Source organism: Phycodurus eques, chromosome 15 (assembly GCF_024500275.1).
Source record: "Phycodurus eques isolate BA_2022a chromosome 15, UOR_Pequ_1.1, whole genome shotgun sequence".
NCBI classification, from domain to species: Eukaryota; Metazoa; Chordata; class Actinopteri; order Syngnathiformes; family Syngnathidae; genus Phycodurus; species Phycodurus eques.
This window is the reverse complement of record NC_084539.1, coordinates 22534189-22552579: the sequence shown is the minus strand read 5'-3', so window position 1 is coordinate 22552579 and position 18391 is coordinate 22534189. Positions and strand designations below refer to the sequence as shown.

General features: G+C 43.5%; 3 protein-coding genes across 6 annotated transcripts; 1 reads left to right on the top strand and 2 right to left on the bottom strand.

Moving 5' to 3' along the window:
• Nucleotides 1-972: 972 nt before the first annotated feature.
• Nucleotides 973-9450, bottom strand: LOC133413306 (homeobox protein goosecoid-2-like). Of its 3 annotated transcripts, none has more exons than XM_061697467.1 (5): nt 9440-9450; nt 3564-3657; nt 3253-3456; nt 1556-1836; nt 973-1129 (listed from the first exon to the last, which is right to left on the bottom strand). In XM_061697467.1, the coding sequence occupies exons 3-5, from the start codon at nt 3407-3409 to the stop codon at nt 1052-1054; spliced, it is 516 nt and encodes a 171-aa protein (XP_061553451.1). In that variant the 5' UTR covers nt 3410-3456; nt 3564-3657; nt 9440-9450; the 3' UTR covers nt 973-1051. The 3 variants fall into 3 exon arrangements, with proteins under 3 accessions (XP_061553451.1, XP_061553448.1, XP_061553450.1); XM_061697464.1 differs by lacking the exon at nt 9440-9450 and adding an exon at nt 5104-5621 and having other exon boundaries at nt 3564-3592; XM_061697466.1 differs by lacking the exon at nt 9440-9450 and adding an exon at nt 4156-4267 and having other exon boundaries at nt 3564-3592.
• On the top strand, nt 4962-10986 carry LOC133413302 (uncharacterized). 2 transcript variants are annotated; one of them, XM_061697460.1, is made up of 3 exons: nt 4962-5197; nt 8322-8610; nt 9784-10986. In XM_061697460.1, exons 1-3 carry the CDS (start codon nt 5068-5070, stop codon nt 10283-10285), a joined length of 921 nt encoding a protein of 306 aa, XP_061553444.1. In that variant the 5' UTR covers nt 4962-5067; the 3' UTR covers nt 10286-10986. The 2 variants fall into 2 exon arrangements, with proteins under 2 accessions (XP_061553444.1, XP_061553445.1); XM_061697461.1 differs by having other exon boundaries at nt 8322-8605; nt 9784-10205.
• rnf185 (ring finger protein 185) lies at nt 10603-18381 on the bottom strand. The gene is made up of 6 exons (XM_061697463.1): nt 17364-18381; nt 15918-15936; nt 15721-15833; nt 15569-15623; nt 14472-14589; nt 10603-14400 (listed from the first exon to the last, which is right to left on the bottom strand). Exons 1-6 carry the CDS (start codon nt 17552-17554, stop codon nt 14303-14305), a joined length of 594 nt encoding a protein of 197 aa, XP_061553447.1. The 5' UTR covers nt 17555-18381; the 3' UTR covers nt 10603-14302.
• Nucleotides 18382-18391: the final 10 nt, after the last annotated feature.

Sequence of the window (18391 nt, the reverse complement as noted above, 5' to 3'; positions counted from 1 at the left end):
TTGACAACTGGACACTCGGCTGCCACCAGCAAGATTTTAAAAAAATAAAAATAAAACAACAACTGCCACTGTCACTCGTTCGGATTTGCTCGTCTACCATAAACCACCAGTTTCTCTATTGTTAATTATTTTTCGATTTATAATGCAATTATTGCATACGTGGCCCCAGCGTATATTGTATATGAATAACCTATTATTGTATTTATTAATATATTGCAATGTCAAAAACTATTTAGTGGCTAGTTTTTTTTGCTTCCTGTATGATGTAGTTTACTATTGGTTTTTACCTTTATCTATATTTCTAGATTGTTTTCAAATTTTGCTATCGGCGAAGAGGCGAATGTGTGTCATTTCATTCACACGTGCGAAATAAATGAAAAATGGCCAAATCAAGCCAGAAATCAATCAATAATAGGGGGATTTTGGAGACATTTAAAGCGGTTCTTTTTTTATTTAAAAAAATATTTTGATTTGAAAGGTCATTATGAACTATAACAATATTGATAAATACTGTAATTGTAACTAATCAATTTCAATACATTTTACTAATTGAAATGTTTTTGCATATTTAAATATTTTACGTTTTTTTTCAATGTTTTATGTTGTTTAAAAGCAACATAAACTAGCACAAAACCCTTAATTTCTCAGGATGAACGTATTCATGTATTCATATGCTGTATATAAAATACATGTTACATTGCTGCATTTTCAATATTGGGTGTCATCTGTTTCATTTTTGAAAGAAACCTTTTGTGTGTGTGTGTGTGTGTGTGGTGTGCAGAATCGAGGCAGGCGGCCACCCGGATGTGGAGAGCAGAGGCCAATTCATAAAACACGCATTTAAGGAGGCTGCTCCAAAGTCGCATTCAAAGATTATGTTTTGATAAAACCCAGAAAAAGACAATGGCAACATGCAAGGTTTGCAACTCAAAGATAAGAGAAACAACACCAAGCCCAAATGTTCTATGCGTGTATGATTATGGTATCATTCTTTAATGTAATGCATTTTCATTTTCCAAAAAAACATACACTAATGGTGATCCTTACAAAGTTAGTTTTCTGTGTTTCCCGTGTAAAATGAGAGTCTTCGCTGGCGCCTCCACTTGGCTCTCCGGTTTTTAAACCAAACCTAAAAACAGAAAAATGGAACAAAAGAACTATTAAAAATTAAAAAAGAATCACACATTTAAAAAATATACTTTTTCACTGGGAAATATTTAAATTCCCAAAATAATAAAATATTTGTTCTTTGATTTTCAGATAAAAAAAGAAAAGGGAGATACAAACTCTGATGCAAAACGAGTGCAAAAAACTCGAACAAATGAAATCACCCATAAAAGTTTTTAATACATTGTTTTGTTTTCAAACAAAAATTCAATCATTGAATTGTTAAATCTCCAAAACCATAAAATATGTCTTTATTGCACAAAATTTAGAATGACAATGCTCTGTTACACATTTTGTTTGAAAACAAAAAATAAAAATGTGAAATTGACCCTAGCTAAGAAGAGTGCCCCCGATTTGACCCTCGCCGCCCACCGTAGGTCCTCCTTACCTCCACCCTCTCTTCTCGGAGGCGCGTGCTCTGCGCTATCTTTTCCCGGGCGTTGACGTCCGGGTAGTGGTTCTGCAGGAAGACTTCCTCCAGAGCGTCTAGCTGCTCCTCGGTGAAGATGGTTCGGTGTCGCCGGGTCCTCCTCGGCGTCTGGGCCGCCGCCGTCGCCGCTTCCTCGTCTTCTTCTCGGACGCCGGACTCCGACGTCGCCGCCCATCCGGTGAGGGAGGGAAGCCCGGTAAGTGGTCGCGGTGTTGGCGCCACGCAGCGGCAGGCCTTACCTTGGGGGAGGTCACCCGTATTTCCAGTTATGAGAGACCGCTCGGTCCATTTTTGGATTTGTGTGGAGAGGCAAAATTTGAGTCACTAAAATTTGGGCCGAAGTGAAAAAAACAACAATGGAACAATTAAGGTACTGTAATGGCCCGGCATTTGGGCAAGGAGAGCCACAGACAACGTTACCGCACCTTATTTGTTCCATGTGGTGGCGCTTCTGAAACGCAAAAAAAAAGGATCAAACGACGGCTCGTGACTTGAAAACCCAGGCACGGGGAGAACATGTAAACTCCGACTTGAGAAACTCTTAAGATATATTTTCATATTTTGGGAATTCATTAATTTATTCACTTTATTTTTTATCTAATATTGTTTATTTTTTATTTTTTATCTAATATTGAATATTTTTAAAATCCCCAAACGAGGATTTTTTTTGTGTGTGTTTTAAATAATTTTAAAAAACAAAACTTTTTTACTGTAAATGCTCTTTGTTAGAAAATGTGTTTAGCTGAATAAGATAAAATAAAAATAAAAATGTATTAATATTGGGTATAAAAAACCAAGTTATCAACAAAAGGCACTTATCCCTGTTTTTAAATTAATTGAATTTTTAAATCAATTATTTATTTAATTATAAACTTAACGTAAAAATGAAATAGATGATATTTTCGATCGCAAAACTCAAAGACATTTTTTTGTCAAATAAAATAAAACACTCACACAAAATTTAGAGAAACCTATTTTGGACATTTGAGATGATGAAACTTTACTAAATTTCTCAATAGTAAAAATATTTGTAGATATGGAAATACTACATTAGAATTAAATTTTGTAATAATTGTTTTGTATCTCAAAAACAACAATAACAATATTTGTAAATAATATGTATAATTTTGCAATTAATTTGTAATTCATTGTTTATTTTATGGCGGCACGGTGGTTCAAATCCCGCCTGTGTGGAGTTTGCATGTCCTCCCCGTGCCCGCGTGGCTTTTCCCCGGACACTCCGGTTTCCTCCCACATCCCCAAAACATGCGTGCTAGGTTCAATGAAGACTCTAAATTGCCCATAGGTGTGAATGTGTGTGCGAATGGTTGTTTGTTTGTGCCCTGCGATCGGCTGGCGACCAGTTGAGGGTGTACCCCACCTCCTGGCCGATGATAGCTGGGATGGGCTCCAGCACGCCCGCGACCCGCGTGAGGATAAAGCGGTCCAGAAAATGGATGGATGGATATTTTATTGAAAATATTTTAAATCCCAAAACAAAAAATCCTCAACCCCTTAAAATACTCAAGAAGAACAAAAATAGTTGTGCTTTTTTGAAGATGATATCATTTCACAATTTGAAAATATTTTTGTTTGTGTGGGTTCAGAAAAAAACAAAAAAACAACACAAAATTGGGAACCCGCTCTTGTTTTACCTTGACTCGGGTGGTCCGTCATCCCGTCTCCGCAGCAGCAGCAGCAGCAGCAACAACAACAACAACACAAACACCACATCGCCGGATTATCCCAGGCCGCGCTTGGATAATTCCTCAGGATGTCTTCGACGGTGAACGGGAACTTTTGCCTGTCCATCTCCCCAGCCTCGACGAAACTGTGCTCGGCTCCTTATGGAACGCCACCTGGGAGAAAGAAAGAAAAAAAAAAAGAAAAAAAAAAGGTAAAATCCCCTCTACCAGACATAAACCGGCTAATCTTGGGCTAGTTTTTGTGAAAAGGTTAATCTCACCTTCTTGATTCCTTTTCATCAGATTTTGGCTGCATAAAATGAGAAGTGGAAAAGAGCCAAAGATTCTCATTGTTGGCGGGTTTACAGAGAAAATCTCGGTATTAGAAAGCCGGATTTAAGGGGGGGAAAAATAGGAAAAGTTTTCACTCAGCAACTCAGATTACTGTTTAAGCAATAAATGCGGGTTACGATACGATACAGATGGACGATGAAGCCATCTCGTTGCGTGTTAATTGTATTTTTATTTTTTCCTCGCAATTTATCAGCGTGGCGCAGAGTTTATTTCATAACCAGCCTGGCAAACACGGCGGAATTAATGGATTTCCACAACGTGTCCTAAGCTCCTCTCAAGCGGCCTTTGGAGAGCTGATAACAATAAACACCATCTCATCCCTTTCACGCCGGCTTTAATAGCTCGGCAGATGCTATCTGCGCTCATTGTGCGCCTCAAACGCCTCACATTTCATTACCGGGGATTAAGAGCATAAAAAGACGCGGTTTGGGATGTTGGGAAAGTCATATTTGCTCAAGAAACCACTTTTGTTCAGCTGCAGAAAACAGAAATATGTTAGAAAATCAAACGGGTAATCACCTGATTAATAGTTCTCGGTTGATTTCGAGTGGAAATGAACGTACAATTGATTAGATTTCGGCGAACGCGAGAATCCGTCTGTGATGTCATATTGGCTTCTTTTAACAGCAGAAGCAGTTATGCCCATCCCGACAAACCTCCCCCCCCCCCCCCCAAAAAAAAATAAAAATAAAAAACTATGCTCACTAAATGGCTTTCATTATAATTGACATGAAATACATTTTTTAAAAATCCAGAAAAAAAACCCGCAAATAAACTACAAATCTGGTCCCTAAAACGCAAATAAGGGGGAATCGCTCCATCGGGAATCAGTTCCCAAAAACGTGAATAAGCGGGGGATTGGGTTCAAAAAACGCAAATAATCGATTAGAAAACATTGTTAGCGCTTAGTTTGATAATCAATTATCGCTGTAAAAACCTCAGATATTGCAAAAAAATCTGAATAAGAAAGAAATAGAAACGTGAATATGTATGATTTAAAAATCCGCAATACGGTGAGACCAGAAAAAGTGAACCGCGTTATGGAAGACTAATACAAAACGTGAATTTCCTTTGCTGGATTACAATAAATGTAGGATCATTTATTCAATTGTTTTTTTTGGGGGGGGGTGAAAATTTATATTAAATTTCATATTTATATTTTATAATTATATAGTGAGGATAAATCTTAGTACTGAAGGAGAGAATGGGAGTATTTTTTTGCCTCGTCTGCTAAAATGACAAACCCCCCCAAGATGAACAGCATCAGCAGCAGAGATGACGTAACAAAAGCGGACTTTGTCACCACCTGGTGGCCGCCGCCGTCATTACGGCACGCGGCAGAAGCGGCAAGTGACGTGCAAGTCGGCGGAGAAGGCGGAAGGCGAAGTCTGCCGCTTCCGCGCAGCACCAAACAACCAAGCACAAAGAAAAATGGACGAAAAGTTAATAGTTAGCGTGTTTAAGTACCCAGTGCTGTACGATGCGACTTTGGTCGAATACCGCTGTATGGACAGTCGGATTATCGCGTGGAAAAACGTCAGTACTTTAGTCGGGCAACCGGGTGAGTAGCGCCGAGTGGTTACGGGCTCAACTTTTACCGAGTTGGATATTTGGTTAAACGGGCACAAATGGTCCAAATGTCCTCTCGGGAGTCCGAAAATAGGCGAAGCGAAACTTGTGGCCGCCCTGTGACGTTCGCTCCAGTCGGGCTGCCGCGTGGAACGACGCGACAGGCGACCGGGCTAGCGGTAGCCGCCGTCGCCGCGGTAGCTCGCGGTAGGCCGCGACGCTTCCGAAGTCGGCGGGGAGGCGGAGGCGCCGCCGGCCGCGTCGCCGTGCTACGCGCGCGGCAAGAGACGGCACGCCGCGTCGGTCAATCCGCGTGGAGCTCCACAAGAACCGACGCGGACGGAGACGCTCGCGCCTTGCGGTGGTGCGTTCAAATGCTACTTGGAGTCGGCTCATATTGACCACCGTGCTCAACATGCCCGTGATAATCGGCAGCAGAAAAATAAATGAAATTTAATTTAAAAAATGCGACCAGGAGGTTTGGCTGGGCGATTACGGAGAGACGGGAGGAAAAAAGTAAAACAAATCACGATTAATAAACTAAATTATTCATTGATTTTAAAAATGTAGTATTTAGTCAACTACCAAAACTCAACTTTAACTTAAAAGAACAACCACAAATAAATTAGTTAGTAAAATAATAAAATATTAATTAAGTAAATAGTAGCAAACTGCTACTATTTACAGAGCCAATGATAAGTTTAAAAGGAACAAAGCAAACATTAGACTGGAGGTAGTGGAAAGGGAAAATATTTGCTTTTCTTTCTCTCTCTCTCTCTTTCTTTCTTTCTTTATTTATTTTTTATTTCCGGACGGCTTCAAGGAAATTCTGGTCCACCAGCCGGCGTCTCAGGAGGGGGAAGCAGTGCACCATCAACACTGTGTATAGCGGGGGTGGGGCGCCGCTGACCTCGACTCGGGACGTTGTGAATCGGTAGGGAGAATACTTGGAAGACCTCCTCAATTCCACCGACACGCCTTGCCATGAGGGAGCAAAGTCGGGTTCTCCTCTCCTATATCTGGGGTTGAGGTCACCGAGGTGGTTAAAAAGCTCCTCGGTGGCAAGGCCCCGGGTGTGGATGAGATTCGCCCGGAGTTCCTAAAGGCACTGGATGTTGTGGGGCTCTCCCGGTTGACACGCCTCTCCAACATCGCGTGGACATCGGGGAACGTCCCTCTGGATTGGCAGACTGGGGTGGTGGTCCCCCTTTTTAAGAAGGGGGACCGGAGGGTGTGTTGCAACTACAGGGGGATCACACTCCTCAGCCTCCCCGGTAAGGTCTATTTAGGGGTGCCGGAGAGGAGGGTCCGCCGGGAAGTCGAATCTCAGATCCAGGAGGACCAGTGTGTTTTTCGTCCTGGCCGTGGAACAGCGGACCACCTCCACACCCTCGGCAGGGTCCTCGAGGGTGCACGGGAGTTCGCCCAACCGGTCTACGTGTGTTTTGTGGATTTGGAGAAGGCGTTCGACCGTGTCCCTCGGGGAGTCCTGTGCGGGGTGCTTCGGGAGCATGGGGCACCGAACACCCTGATACGGACTGTTCGGTCCCTGTACGACCGGAGTCAGAGTTTGGTCCGCATATCCGGCAGTAAGTAGGACTTATTTCCAGTCAGGGTTGGGCTCCGCCAAGGCTGCCCTTTGTCACCGATTCTGTTCATAACTTTTATGGACAGAATTTCAAGGCGCAGCCGAGGCGTAGCGGGGGTCCGGTTTGGTGGCCTCAGTACTGCTTCTATACTTTTGGCAGATGATGTGGCTCTGTTGGCTTCATCAGGCCGTGACCTCCAACTCTTACTGGAGCGGTTCGCAGCCGAGTGTGAAGCGGCCGGGATGAGAATCGGCACCTCCAAATCCGAGACCGTGGTCCTCAGTCAGAAAAGGGTGGCGTGCCCTCTCCGGGTCGGGGATGAGATCCTGCCCCAAGTGGAGGAGTTCAAGTATCTCGGGGTCTCGTTCACGAGTGAGGGAGGAATGGAACGGGAGATCGACAGGCGGATCGGTGCAGACCACAGTGATGCAGACTTTGTATCGATCCGTTGTGGTAGATTTACCGGTCAATCTACGTTCCTACCCTCATCTATGGTCACGAGCTGTGGGTCGTGACCGAAAGAACGAGATCCCGCATACAAGCGGCCGAAATGAGTTTCCTCCGCAGGGTGTCCGGGCTCTCCCTTAGAGATAAGGTGAGAAGCTCGATCATCCAGTAGGGACTCTGAGTTGAGCCGCTGCTCCTCCACATCGAGAGGAGCCAGATGAGTTGGCTGGCGCATCTGATTCGGATGCCTCCCGGACGCCTCCGGAGGAGATCCCGGGGACGACCCAGGACACGCCGGAGAGACTATACGCCTTTCGGCTGGCCCGGGAACGCCTCGGAATCCCCCCCGGAAGAGCTGGATGAAGTGGCTGGGGAGAGGGAAGTCTGGCTGTCCCTGCTAAAGCTACGGCCCCCGCGACCCGACCTCGGATAAGCGGTAGAAAAATGGATGGATGGATTAGGGCTGGGCGAAAAACAAAATAACTGCTAAATCAACTTCAAAAATAGGTTGACGCAAAATTTCTGCCTCGAAGCCCCGCCGGGACCATATTTGCCCCACCGGAATCAATGTTTCACACGGAAATTCCTTGCAGACGGACGCAGTGTTGGGCCACTGATAAACTTGGTCAAAAACGACAGAGGAGCATGTGTGATTATTAAAACACTTTTTGATGCGAGCTGAATGGTCGTTAGTGTTTTTTGACCTAAAATGGTCATCGCTAGCTCGCTAATGCTAAACGCGATTGCTAACCATTTTGCTGTCTCAAGTTTACACCATACAGTCAGTACCAACGTGCAGTTTAAGGATCAAAGTCCATCCCTCATTAATGAGAATAAAATGCATGTTAGTAGTAAAAAAAAATAAAAATAATAATAATAGTGGGGGGGGTGATTATTATTCGATTATTCAACCAGTAATCAATAGAGGATTCCATTCTAAAAAGGTTCAATAAAGTGAAGCGCTGTGAAAAAGTATTCACAGTGCTTCACTTTTAGAGAACTTAAGAAATGTGTGTAGAAACAAACCATTTTTGCTGTACTTTTATTTTCTGTCCATCTTCGCACCGTTTCCTGCTGCAGTGGACGATTGCAAACGGAAATGGAAGAACTTGAGAGATCACTTCATCAAGGAGTTGCGCAAGGAGGTGCGCAGCAAGTCGCAAGGCGAACTTGTTAGCAGCCGCTGGAAGTACAGACAGCAGCTGAACTACCTAGCGCCATTCTGCACTCCCAGGCGCAGAGTGCCCGACTTGGACCAAGACCGAGACCGCCAGCGCGCACCCGCCGGCGCTGAGGCCGAGACCAAGCCCGCCGACAAGGCTGACGTGCTGCCCGTCGCCAAGATCCCAGATGTCAGGTCACAGGCAAGGTTACTATAGTTAATTAAAAAAAATAAAATAAATACTGCACAGTGAACCCCACGTTTATCGCGGGGGAGGGAGGATACGTTCCAGAACCACGCGCAGTGGAGCCTTGAGATACGAGTGCCCCGATTGACAAGTTTTTCGCGCTACGAGCCGTCGTTTGGCCCATTTTGTTTTGTCTTCCGAAAAAGAATAAACAATGCAAAACGCCACGGACTAGCTAACAGCAACAAATGTAGACGAACAATTCGACAATACTCACAGCCATCTATTTGTTATCCTCTGCGAGGAACGACTAATATTACTGCGGCTTACTGAGCAACCTGCTATATGAGGACCGTCACGTGACCAAACCCGGAAAACAGATTAGCTTCCTTCCCGTGTATGCTACGCTAACGAGCATGACGACGGGTTGATTACATGAGTGTTTGAAGCCAAAATTGCTCAAATTTGGTTTTCTTTTTGGCTGGTGTCTTTGGACAAAAGTTAAATACATGTATATAATTTATTCATACAAATATGATACGATATATGTAAATGTACGAAGCCTAAACATCAACTATTGTCTTCTTTGGTGGCTCTGTGGTGACATATTGTGTTAAACAAAAGACATTGTAGATGTTTAAAATTCCTACGGTTGCTTCGAACCGAGAGGAAGCGCTTAGACTTGTTTTGCCGAATGCGGAAGTAGGTTGCGCTTATACTGGATTGTGACCTCGGGTTGTTTGTGTCAAAGTGGATGAGCCAACGGAAATTAGCATTGATTATAAACCTTCAAACAATTAACACACAGCGAGAAGCAACACGTACAATAGATCATACAACAATACTCACAGGTACAGTAGATTTTCTCCCTGCTCTGTGGGAACGATGACTATTACTGCAGCTGTAGTAGGGGACCTACTCTGCCGCCTCGTCTATTATGCTGCATGCCTTCCAGTAGAGCTCAGTGCTGCCTGCCATGTTGTGGCAAATTGTGGTACTACACTGAAGACGTACAAATTCGGACTTGTTCTCTGTAAAAAATAAATGATTGCTTAAAAATCTGCATTATAGCAGGGTTCACTGTAAAGGTGAAACATTTTCAATAATCAACAAGAGTCCACTCACTTGATGACTGAGAATGCATACAGACAAAAAAAAAAAGAATGACTAATTCCAAACTATTCTAAACTTAGTCCCAGGTGGCATTTGTGTACCAGCTCGTCTCCCCGGGAACCAAGATACCGCAGAGTCCTCAGAGCGTCAGGAACGGAGGACACAATCGGCCTCCGTCGCCGGCAAAATGGGCGAAGAAAGAAAAGGGCCCCTCGTTGGACTCGGACAGGTCGAGGGACGAAGACGAACTCTTCCTGCTCAGCTTCGTCCCGGCCCTCAAGAGACTGGCGCCTCAGAAGCGATACCAGACCAAACTCAAAATTCAGCACATCATGTACGAGGCAGAGTTCAACGTGGAGCAGCCGGAAAGTAACCACACAAACCTTCTGGAAACACAAGACTAAGACAGATCTTTCGTGTATGTGTTTTCTGATGTGTTCAAAGAAGATTTATATCGTCGCTGTTGGGCGGACACCTATTTCCAAATATTTTCAATTTCATTTTTTTTACAAATCAATACTGCTGGTCAGTCCCGATGTGGGTCTGTTATTTTTACAAATATTAACCAATCGAAAATGTTGAAAATTGTTTGAGGTCAAATCTCAATTCCACCACTTCACTCCACGGGGGCCTTGCTACATTACGTCTCCTCAAGATTGAAAGTTGCAACGGGTTAGAAATCCTCATCGCGCAACACGTCCTCTGCATTTATGTTGCTTTTTAAAAAAAAAAAAAAAAAACGCCTTACAGCGACTTTTTGCAAGTTTCCCAACATCGAAGCCTTTGCCGAACTATGTGCCGCTAACGCTAATCAGTGCTAGCATGCAGCCCTGCATAGCTTTGTGGCTCTGACATGATGGTGCTTCCGTGTAGTCCGGTGGCAGGAAAGTGGCTTTGGATCTTTGCCCAGTCTAGCTGCCAAATCATGGGCAGAGAAAAATAGATGGGGCAGGGTTATGTAAATTAGCCCCACTGTTGCATTACGATCCAGGACTCGCTCACAGAAATAGACAGCTCACGAAAGATTTCCTTGGTTGTTTAATTCCACACTTGATTGATGGATGGGTGGGCGGGCACCCCATATACACCATTATTGGGATACAACCCACTAGAGGTGTTTTCCATAATTTTCCCTATTAAACCTTGACTTTACGACCCTTTCTGCTTGTTTGTATAGTCTGTTTCTTCTACTGTACAAATTTCAACCAACGTCGGTTCTTATCATTAGCATGTTTATTTTTTAACATTTCGAATTCCAATTTGCTTGCACAATGCTCGGGTTTTAAAACAACATATATAGTATAGTCTTTCTACAGCCAGCAGAGGGAGAGTCCACTCCATCCATTTTTTATACCGTTTCTTCTCACTAGGGTTGTGGTTATGCTTGCGCCTATCCCAGCTGACTGTGGGAGAGAGGCAGGGTACACCCTGAACTGGTCGCCAGCCAATCACAGGGGACATATAGACAAACAACCATTCGCACTTACATTCACACCTACGAACAATTTAGGGCCAATCCCAATTCTACTCCTTAGCCCTTCTCCTTCGTCTTAGCCATTGCTTTTGATGCGTGCACAAGAACGAAGGGGTATCCCGTTTCCTAGGGGAAGGGCTAAGACGAAGGGGCGCTCACTTGAAAGAGAGGAATGGGACAGGCGAAGCGCTTGTTTACAAGATGGTGGAGCAGACGAAGTATATGAATGTAAGTGAACATAATTATGGACATCCATACTAATGATAGTCATGTTTTCATCAACATAAATATTCATGTTTTGAATTGTTGGTTAAACGGCTTGTTATCGCGAGCTCGCGCATCGCTAGTCAATCGTCAGACTACGGTGACAAATTCACAGCAAACGCACTTCACTACAATGTATTGCATTTTATTAATGATTAGAAAGAATTATTAGACAGCTAAGTCACATTCAGAAGCTACATAGCTAATGTAGCATCGCTAATAATGTCGCTTGAGTTCACCGTGACATTCGCTTTCCCTATTGTTAGCTGTAGCCTCAACACTCATGTAATCCCGTATTTCATCGGCGTGATGCTGTTATGCCTTTATCAGACAAGACAAATTTGGTCTCTCTCTAACCCAATTGCACTATGTCAGACTACTGCCATAAAATCTTGGCGCATCTCGGTCAGACAGTGGCAACACTACACGACATTTATTCTGATAGTACCGTATCCCGTCTTTTACGATCCCTGGTCTTGTCAAATCAAACCCTGTCGGAGAGGCGAGACCAGAAAACGTGTCACCGGTCAATGTGACCCGATAAACCCGTTACCATGGCGACAACAACAACGCGCCACCCCAATGTATTGTGTGTGGGGGTAAAAAGAACAAAATGAGGAAAAAGGTGCAGTGGTCGTCACTGGTGCTCTGGAGAGGACGTCCATTCAACGATTGCTTTAGGTATGTTCACATACTTTGAATACAATACGGCTTGCGAGCAGGCAACAAAACGTTATGTAGCCTAGCAAGCTAGTGCTAGCACTAACTGTCGTACGTAAACGTGCCGAGATTCTGTCGAATCATGCTCTAAAGCTTTGGTAAACATTGGTTCGTACATGTGAATAAATGCTGACAACGGCGTGCAAGTACGTTGAAGACGGCAAGCACGGGAAGCGATGCGCCGGTGTCAATACGGAATCCTATTGGTCGACGTCGAGGTGCGCTCTCGGAGAGTTGTCGTTGATATGTCACACTACATGGAAGATATCCCCAAAAAATTAAACATGCTAGACTTTTCATTTTGGTGTCGGTGGGCCAAATCGGTGGTCGTGGATTATGTCACGCTACAAGAAGTTTTATCGTTCCGAACAAAATATGTCGGGCCCGATCTGGGAAATCGGCTGCGATCACTAATCAGGCCAATATCGGGGCTAAAATCCTGTAGTCTGATCTAGGCATTAACCCTTCAAACAAAAGGGCTAAGGGGTAGGGGTAGAATTGGAATTGGCCCTGGGAGCCTTCAATTAAGATAGCATGCATGTTTTTGGGTTGTGGGAGAAAACCCGGAGTACCCGGAGAGAACATCCAAACTCCACACAGAGGGGAGGCCAGATTTGAACCCGCAACCATAAACTGTGAGGTAGATGTACTAACTGGTCGCCCACCGTGCTGCGAGCTTCCCCTCCTTGAAGTCCAAATTGCAACATTCATTTCACATTTTTCACCACTGGAGTGCAACAGGCCATTAAACGGCTTTTGCATTAAACGGCTCTCTTGTCCAAATAATGACAAATGCTGTACTCTGGTAGGAAACTAACTTAAAGGTTTTCAGGTGTCGGGTCTACAGTGAAACCCATTTTACCCAAATTGTATGCTTCAATCCAGTGAACATTGACAAGGAATTTAAAAAGTGAGAAGGTTTTCATGGGTTTCAATTGGCCAACAGATAGACCCAAAAGGTCCAATTTGATGAAAAACAAATTGATGTGAGAGTCACTGATGGTGTAGTGGTACACTCGCCTGACTTTGGTGCGGGCAGCGTGGGTTCAGTTCCCACTCAGTGACGGTATGAATTATATGTGCCCTGCGACTGACCGGCGACCAGTTCAGGGTGTAGTCCGCCTTTCGCCCGAAGTCAGCTGGGATAGGCTCCAGCGCCCCGCGGTGTTGAAAATGGACGGATGGATGGATGGACAGATTGATAAGTATAAAAACCTCAAGTTGGAAAAGACAAAAATCAGACAAAATCGACATCCTTGTAAAGCAGCAATTTAATGTTTTCTCCTCATCAGAACATAAATGCTGACAAGAATATATAGTTTTCATTCACGCAATTTTAAATAGTGAACTGACATTTTTATATTGTCCAATCACAATCACGCATTTCCACATTGTGAGCATTTTTCTTTGAGTTTCAGAGATGAAGAAAAAAAGACTCAAAATGCTGAGATTTTCACTTGATAATGTCAATGTATTATTGATACACCCTAAAGGATCAAACGACTATTTGAACAGCCATAAATGTTAACATTTGCTTGAAACTCATCTAAAATAAAGATAGCGATTGGTGGAGGACCTGCCGCGAATGGCGAACATCTGCAAGTTAATTGATTAAAAGCTTTATTATTGCCTATAGATGCCACTAGATGATGGCAAAGCACTGCTCTTCTATTGGACAGTGCTACGGCCCGGCGAAATGAAGCTCCTCCCCTCACTGCGACATAGTTCCTTGGAAACAAGATGGCGCCAAAATAATACTTTTATATTAGACTGGGCTTTGGCGGGGAGTTTTTCAACGAACAACAGGACACAATCTGCAAATCGGTGAATCCGTGGAACACTGAACTACCGGAGTCCTCCCAATCAACAGCGACATTTGGGTGACGGCTGGAATCCATTTCGTTTAAGGATTATTGGTGCTATCATTATTATTCAATGGCCACTTCATTTGATGTATTAGGTACACCTTTATAAACCAATGCACTCAACGTAAGGGCTGTATTATAAATTGTGCCGTGTTAATTCCACAGTCAGCTCCTATTTCTTTTTAAAATACTGAAGCCTTCAATCTCACGCAGCTTTCGATGAAGAGAAAACAAAAGAGTCTTATCTTGTCGCTACGACTAAATCCTGTGTGCTGTTCACGCTATGAGGAGCCAAAACATGATGACCAGAGCCACGAAGAGGAAGAGTCGGGACAGGAACTGTTCGTCCAAGTGCTGCGGGGTTCCCGGGGCAGCTGTGAGGGCGATTGTGGGGAAAATGTTAGGATTACGAGACTTGGATCCTTTGAAACGTACGCTCAAATACCTGGAGGGGGTCTTCCGTCATTTATGTTAAACGCTGTGGCAAAAATACCAAAGGGGAAGGCACCTATTCCAAAGGACATCTGAAAACCTCCGTCCCCAAAGCCGAATCCCTGGAAGCCCTGGGAATGTGGAGAACAGGCAAGGCTAGGTATCACAGCCCCCTGGTGGCCAAGGTGCACGCACCAGAAGAAGCAGCGCAATGCCCATTGAATTATCATGATGTACAATGCGTTTAATTCGTTACTTTCCATTGAATTCTGTTATTTCTGTGTGTTTTTATAGAGTACAATACAGTGGAACCTCAATTTAACGGACTAATTGGGGAGGGGGTCGTCCGTAAAATCTGATTGTCCTTTAAATTGAAGCCATCTTAGCTAAATGAATGAAGCACAACACAAGGCTCACAATGCGTCATTCAGTGTAATGTCACGTTACACTGCCTGGATTTATACTTTTGTGCATCAAGTGACACAATTCCCATGTTTTGCTCTCAAGTGGCAAAATTGGGATATACAATCAGATATCTTAAGATGGCAAAACAACACAAAGACACAGAAACAACAACAATAAACCTACACTGTAGTAAAAGCATAGCAAAATAAAACTTTCTAAATAATGAAATGCAAATCTCCTTCAGTTAAATACAACTGAACAGTACTTAAATGTACTGTACTGGGTTAAAACAAATATCCGTGACGCTGGAACATTATGCGCAGTTGGAACGTTTAGTTCAGTGACTCATTAGCGTACCACTTGAGGGAGCTGGCATACCACCAGTGGTACTCGGACCGCACTTTGAGACTCACCGGCATAGACTGTTAAATCATGTAAATATTCTACATTGGAGGTGTACAGAACATGACATACGGTCTCAATATGCTACGTTAAAAGGCGTATCAAACAGTCCATCAATGTAAACACAGACGTATGGGATATGTGTTATTTGAAATATTCATGTAAACGGTCACAAATATGGGATATAGTGTCGGCATTAAATGGGAATTGTGCAGATGGAGTCGCAGTGCAAATCCAGCCTGAGACACAGCTGTGTGTATTCATGCGGTGCGTTCAATGACACTTGGCCTGAGTGGTACTCACGCCCCGGTTTTCTGGCTCGGGCCTTTGGCCTTGAGGTCGCGGGGGTGTTTTTTCTCTAAAAAAAGTAGAGGGGGGCAAAAAAAACAACAGTTTTGACTTCCGTCAAGTGTCACCATGACTTCGTTTCTGTTTTGTACCAAACATCTTCCCACCTGGGGTCCTGCTGACCGGTGCTTCCGCGCCCATATAAGGGGATGACTTTGTCCCTGCTGATGCCGGCTTTACACACCGGACACACTTGCCTGCTGGGTCTTGTCTCCAACCACTTGAAAAACAAAAAGACAAAGTATGTATTACAGATAAGAACACTGATGACGAGGAGTGTTTGTAAAGAGACAATTGTGCTTACCTGGTGTAAACAAGGCCAGCTGATGGGAAATGGAGACCAATTAGAATTGGGGAGTATAGGGAAAGAAAGACCTCTGATTAGTTACACAAGACCAGGCATAAACACAATCCTCAACTCCAAGTAGGAGTTTGTCAAAGTACGAGCCGTGCAATCCACCCAATATGGCCGCTTCAAACTGAAATGGCCAAATTTCAGACGTGAGTCCTTGCGATGTTTTCATGTGTCCTTTTATGGTGGACATGTCCAGCTAAATTCATGTTCATCGGTAAAACTGTTGTCGGGGGCTGAATTTGTTTCCTAACTTTCCAGGCACGTTTTTTCACTGAACTCGTCCAAAATGGCTACTTGGAGTTAAAACAGCTACATTTCCTGTTCAATTGTGACCATGGGTCCTTGTGACCTTTTCTTGCGTCCTGTTGAGTACACCCAATTACATCTGGATCGGTTATCATTTCATTTGTACCTGTGGTTAAAAAGTGAAGCGTGGTGAGTCTCTGTCGCCGAAATACACGAGTGAAGTCAACAGTCTCTCAAATAGTCACAATCTCTCCTTTATTTCGTGCCCATTTCCTCACTTGGTATCATTAAGAAGAAGTCCCGATCCATTTTTTTTAAATTTCCGATCCGATATTGCAGCCTTGAGGTGTTTTTGGGACATACTTGGCAAAATAAAGATGATTCTGATATTGACAAGCAATCACCAAAATAATCGACAACTTTTTGCTAATCAATTTAGACCGACCCATTGTATAACTTAAATGTGTCCAAATCCTCTGCTTTCAGCCTCTCAACAGTATTTATTATGATTTCTGTAGTCCGTTGTGAAAGCAGACTGTTTAGCCTTTGTGTTTTTGCAAATGGACGTTTGCAAACATATGCTATTTACTTGGCAAAATAATGATCAACATTTTTCCCTGATTTTCTGACCGATGTTATGGACTGAACCAGTAACTGAATCGTGATCATTTTATGTTTGCGCATTTTCTGCATTTGGACTGTCAATGAGAAATAAGGACCTGGTTTTCAATAAAGGGATGGAAATTATATGTTTTTAATCCAATTCATCAATTAATTGAAAACCAATAGACAGATGAATCAATTCTTAAAATAATTGTTAGTTTCTGCCCTAGTTAGGATTAAGGGTTAATTTAGGTTTAAGGGTTAGTTCAAGAGATAGTATATCTATACATTTTTAAGCACAGAAAAGTAAACTTACCATTTCAGTGCAATATTTTTAGTTATGCAAAATTTGGGAATGGTCTGATTTTTAAATACATTTTCTAGGAGTTGTCTGGTTTTGTAATGAAATGAAAAACACATTTTCAATTTAAAAAATAAAAAAATTAAATGTGTCTCTTAACTGTGTGCTTTTGCGTTTGCACTCTTAAGTGATTTTGAAAGTCGAAAGCGGAAAGTCCAGCATGGTCGTCGAGCAGCGGTTCCTACCAGAAGAGGTGCCCGCACAGGCTGATGACGGCATCCTTGGCGGTGTCCAGACAAATGTTGCACTCAAACGTGCTGTCCTGGTTTCCGCCGTCGCCCGCCGCCGAGCTGTTGGATCCGGGGCTCGCGTTCTCGGCGGCGGCGGCTCCAGGAGAGCCGGCGGCCGCAGCAGAAGACGGGGCCGCGGTGGCCATTTCAACTACAGCTCCAGTCGGTTAACAACAATTTGTAGCCAGCTGCCGAAGCTCCGCCGACATCCAACGCGTCAAAAGCCGCACATGAACACACCAGGAACGGGCACAATTTTCCACAATTTGACGTCGAGAATTGAGTCAAAGCTACACAGCTGCTAGTTGCTTCCTGGTGGAAAGTCGGCAGTCCGGACGTGGCTAAAAGCTAAGCTAGGAAAAACAACTCGTGTGACTCAAAATACGCTTTTGAAACAGAAAGTCCGATTTGGTTGTTCGAAGTTCAGGGAGCTGGCTACGTCACATAGCGGCACACTTGGCGTTCATTTGCGTCTTCTTCTTGAAGATACAAACACACGAGAAAAATCCTCTTCTTCAAACGCTCATCAAATCTTCTTCGACTGGCAGTTTACGAGCACATTGTAAGTAAAAAAGTACGCAGCGCCACCTACAGTCAGGAAGACTCCGCCACACCAATTTAAACCGTTCCACCTTCAAAATTCAACATTGCCCAAAATCCCACTTTCACCGAGAATTACAAAAACCGAAATCCGCTGAATGAAACATTCCTTTAAAATGTCCTTACTTTCCCAAATTCCACATTTGCAGCATTCCCAACTGTTGTATTATTCCACATTTTCCATGACAACATTCTCGAATGAATACAGACATTTGACATTTTTTCTCAACCAATTCAAGCCATTCCACCTTTCAAATGTTCAACTCATTCAGGACCGTGGACTTGGGAACTGTTTCTATCAAACTTCTCAATCTGTCATGTTCACTTGGGTTACCTTTGATAATATTTACCTTATATATTTATTTATATATATATATTTTAAT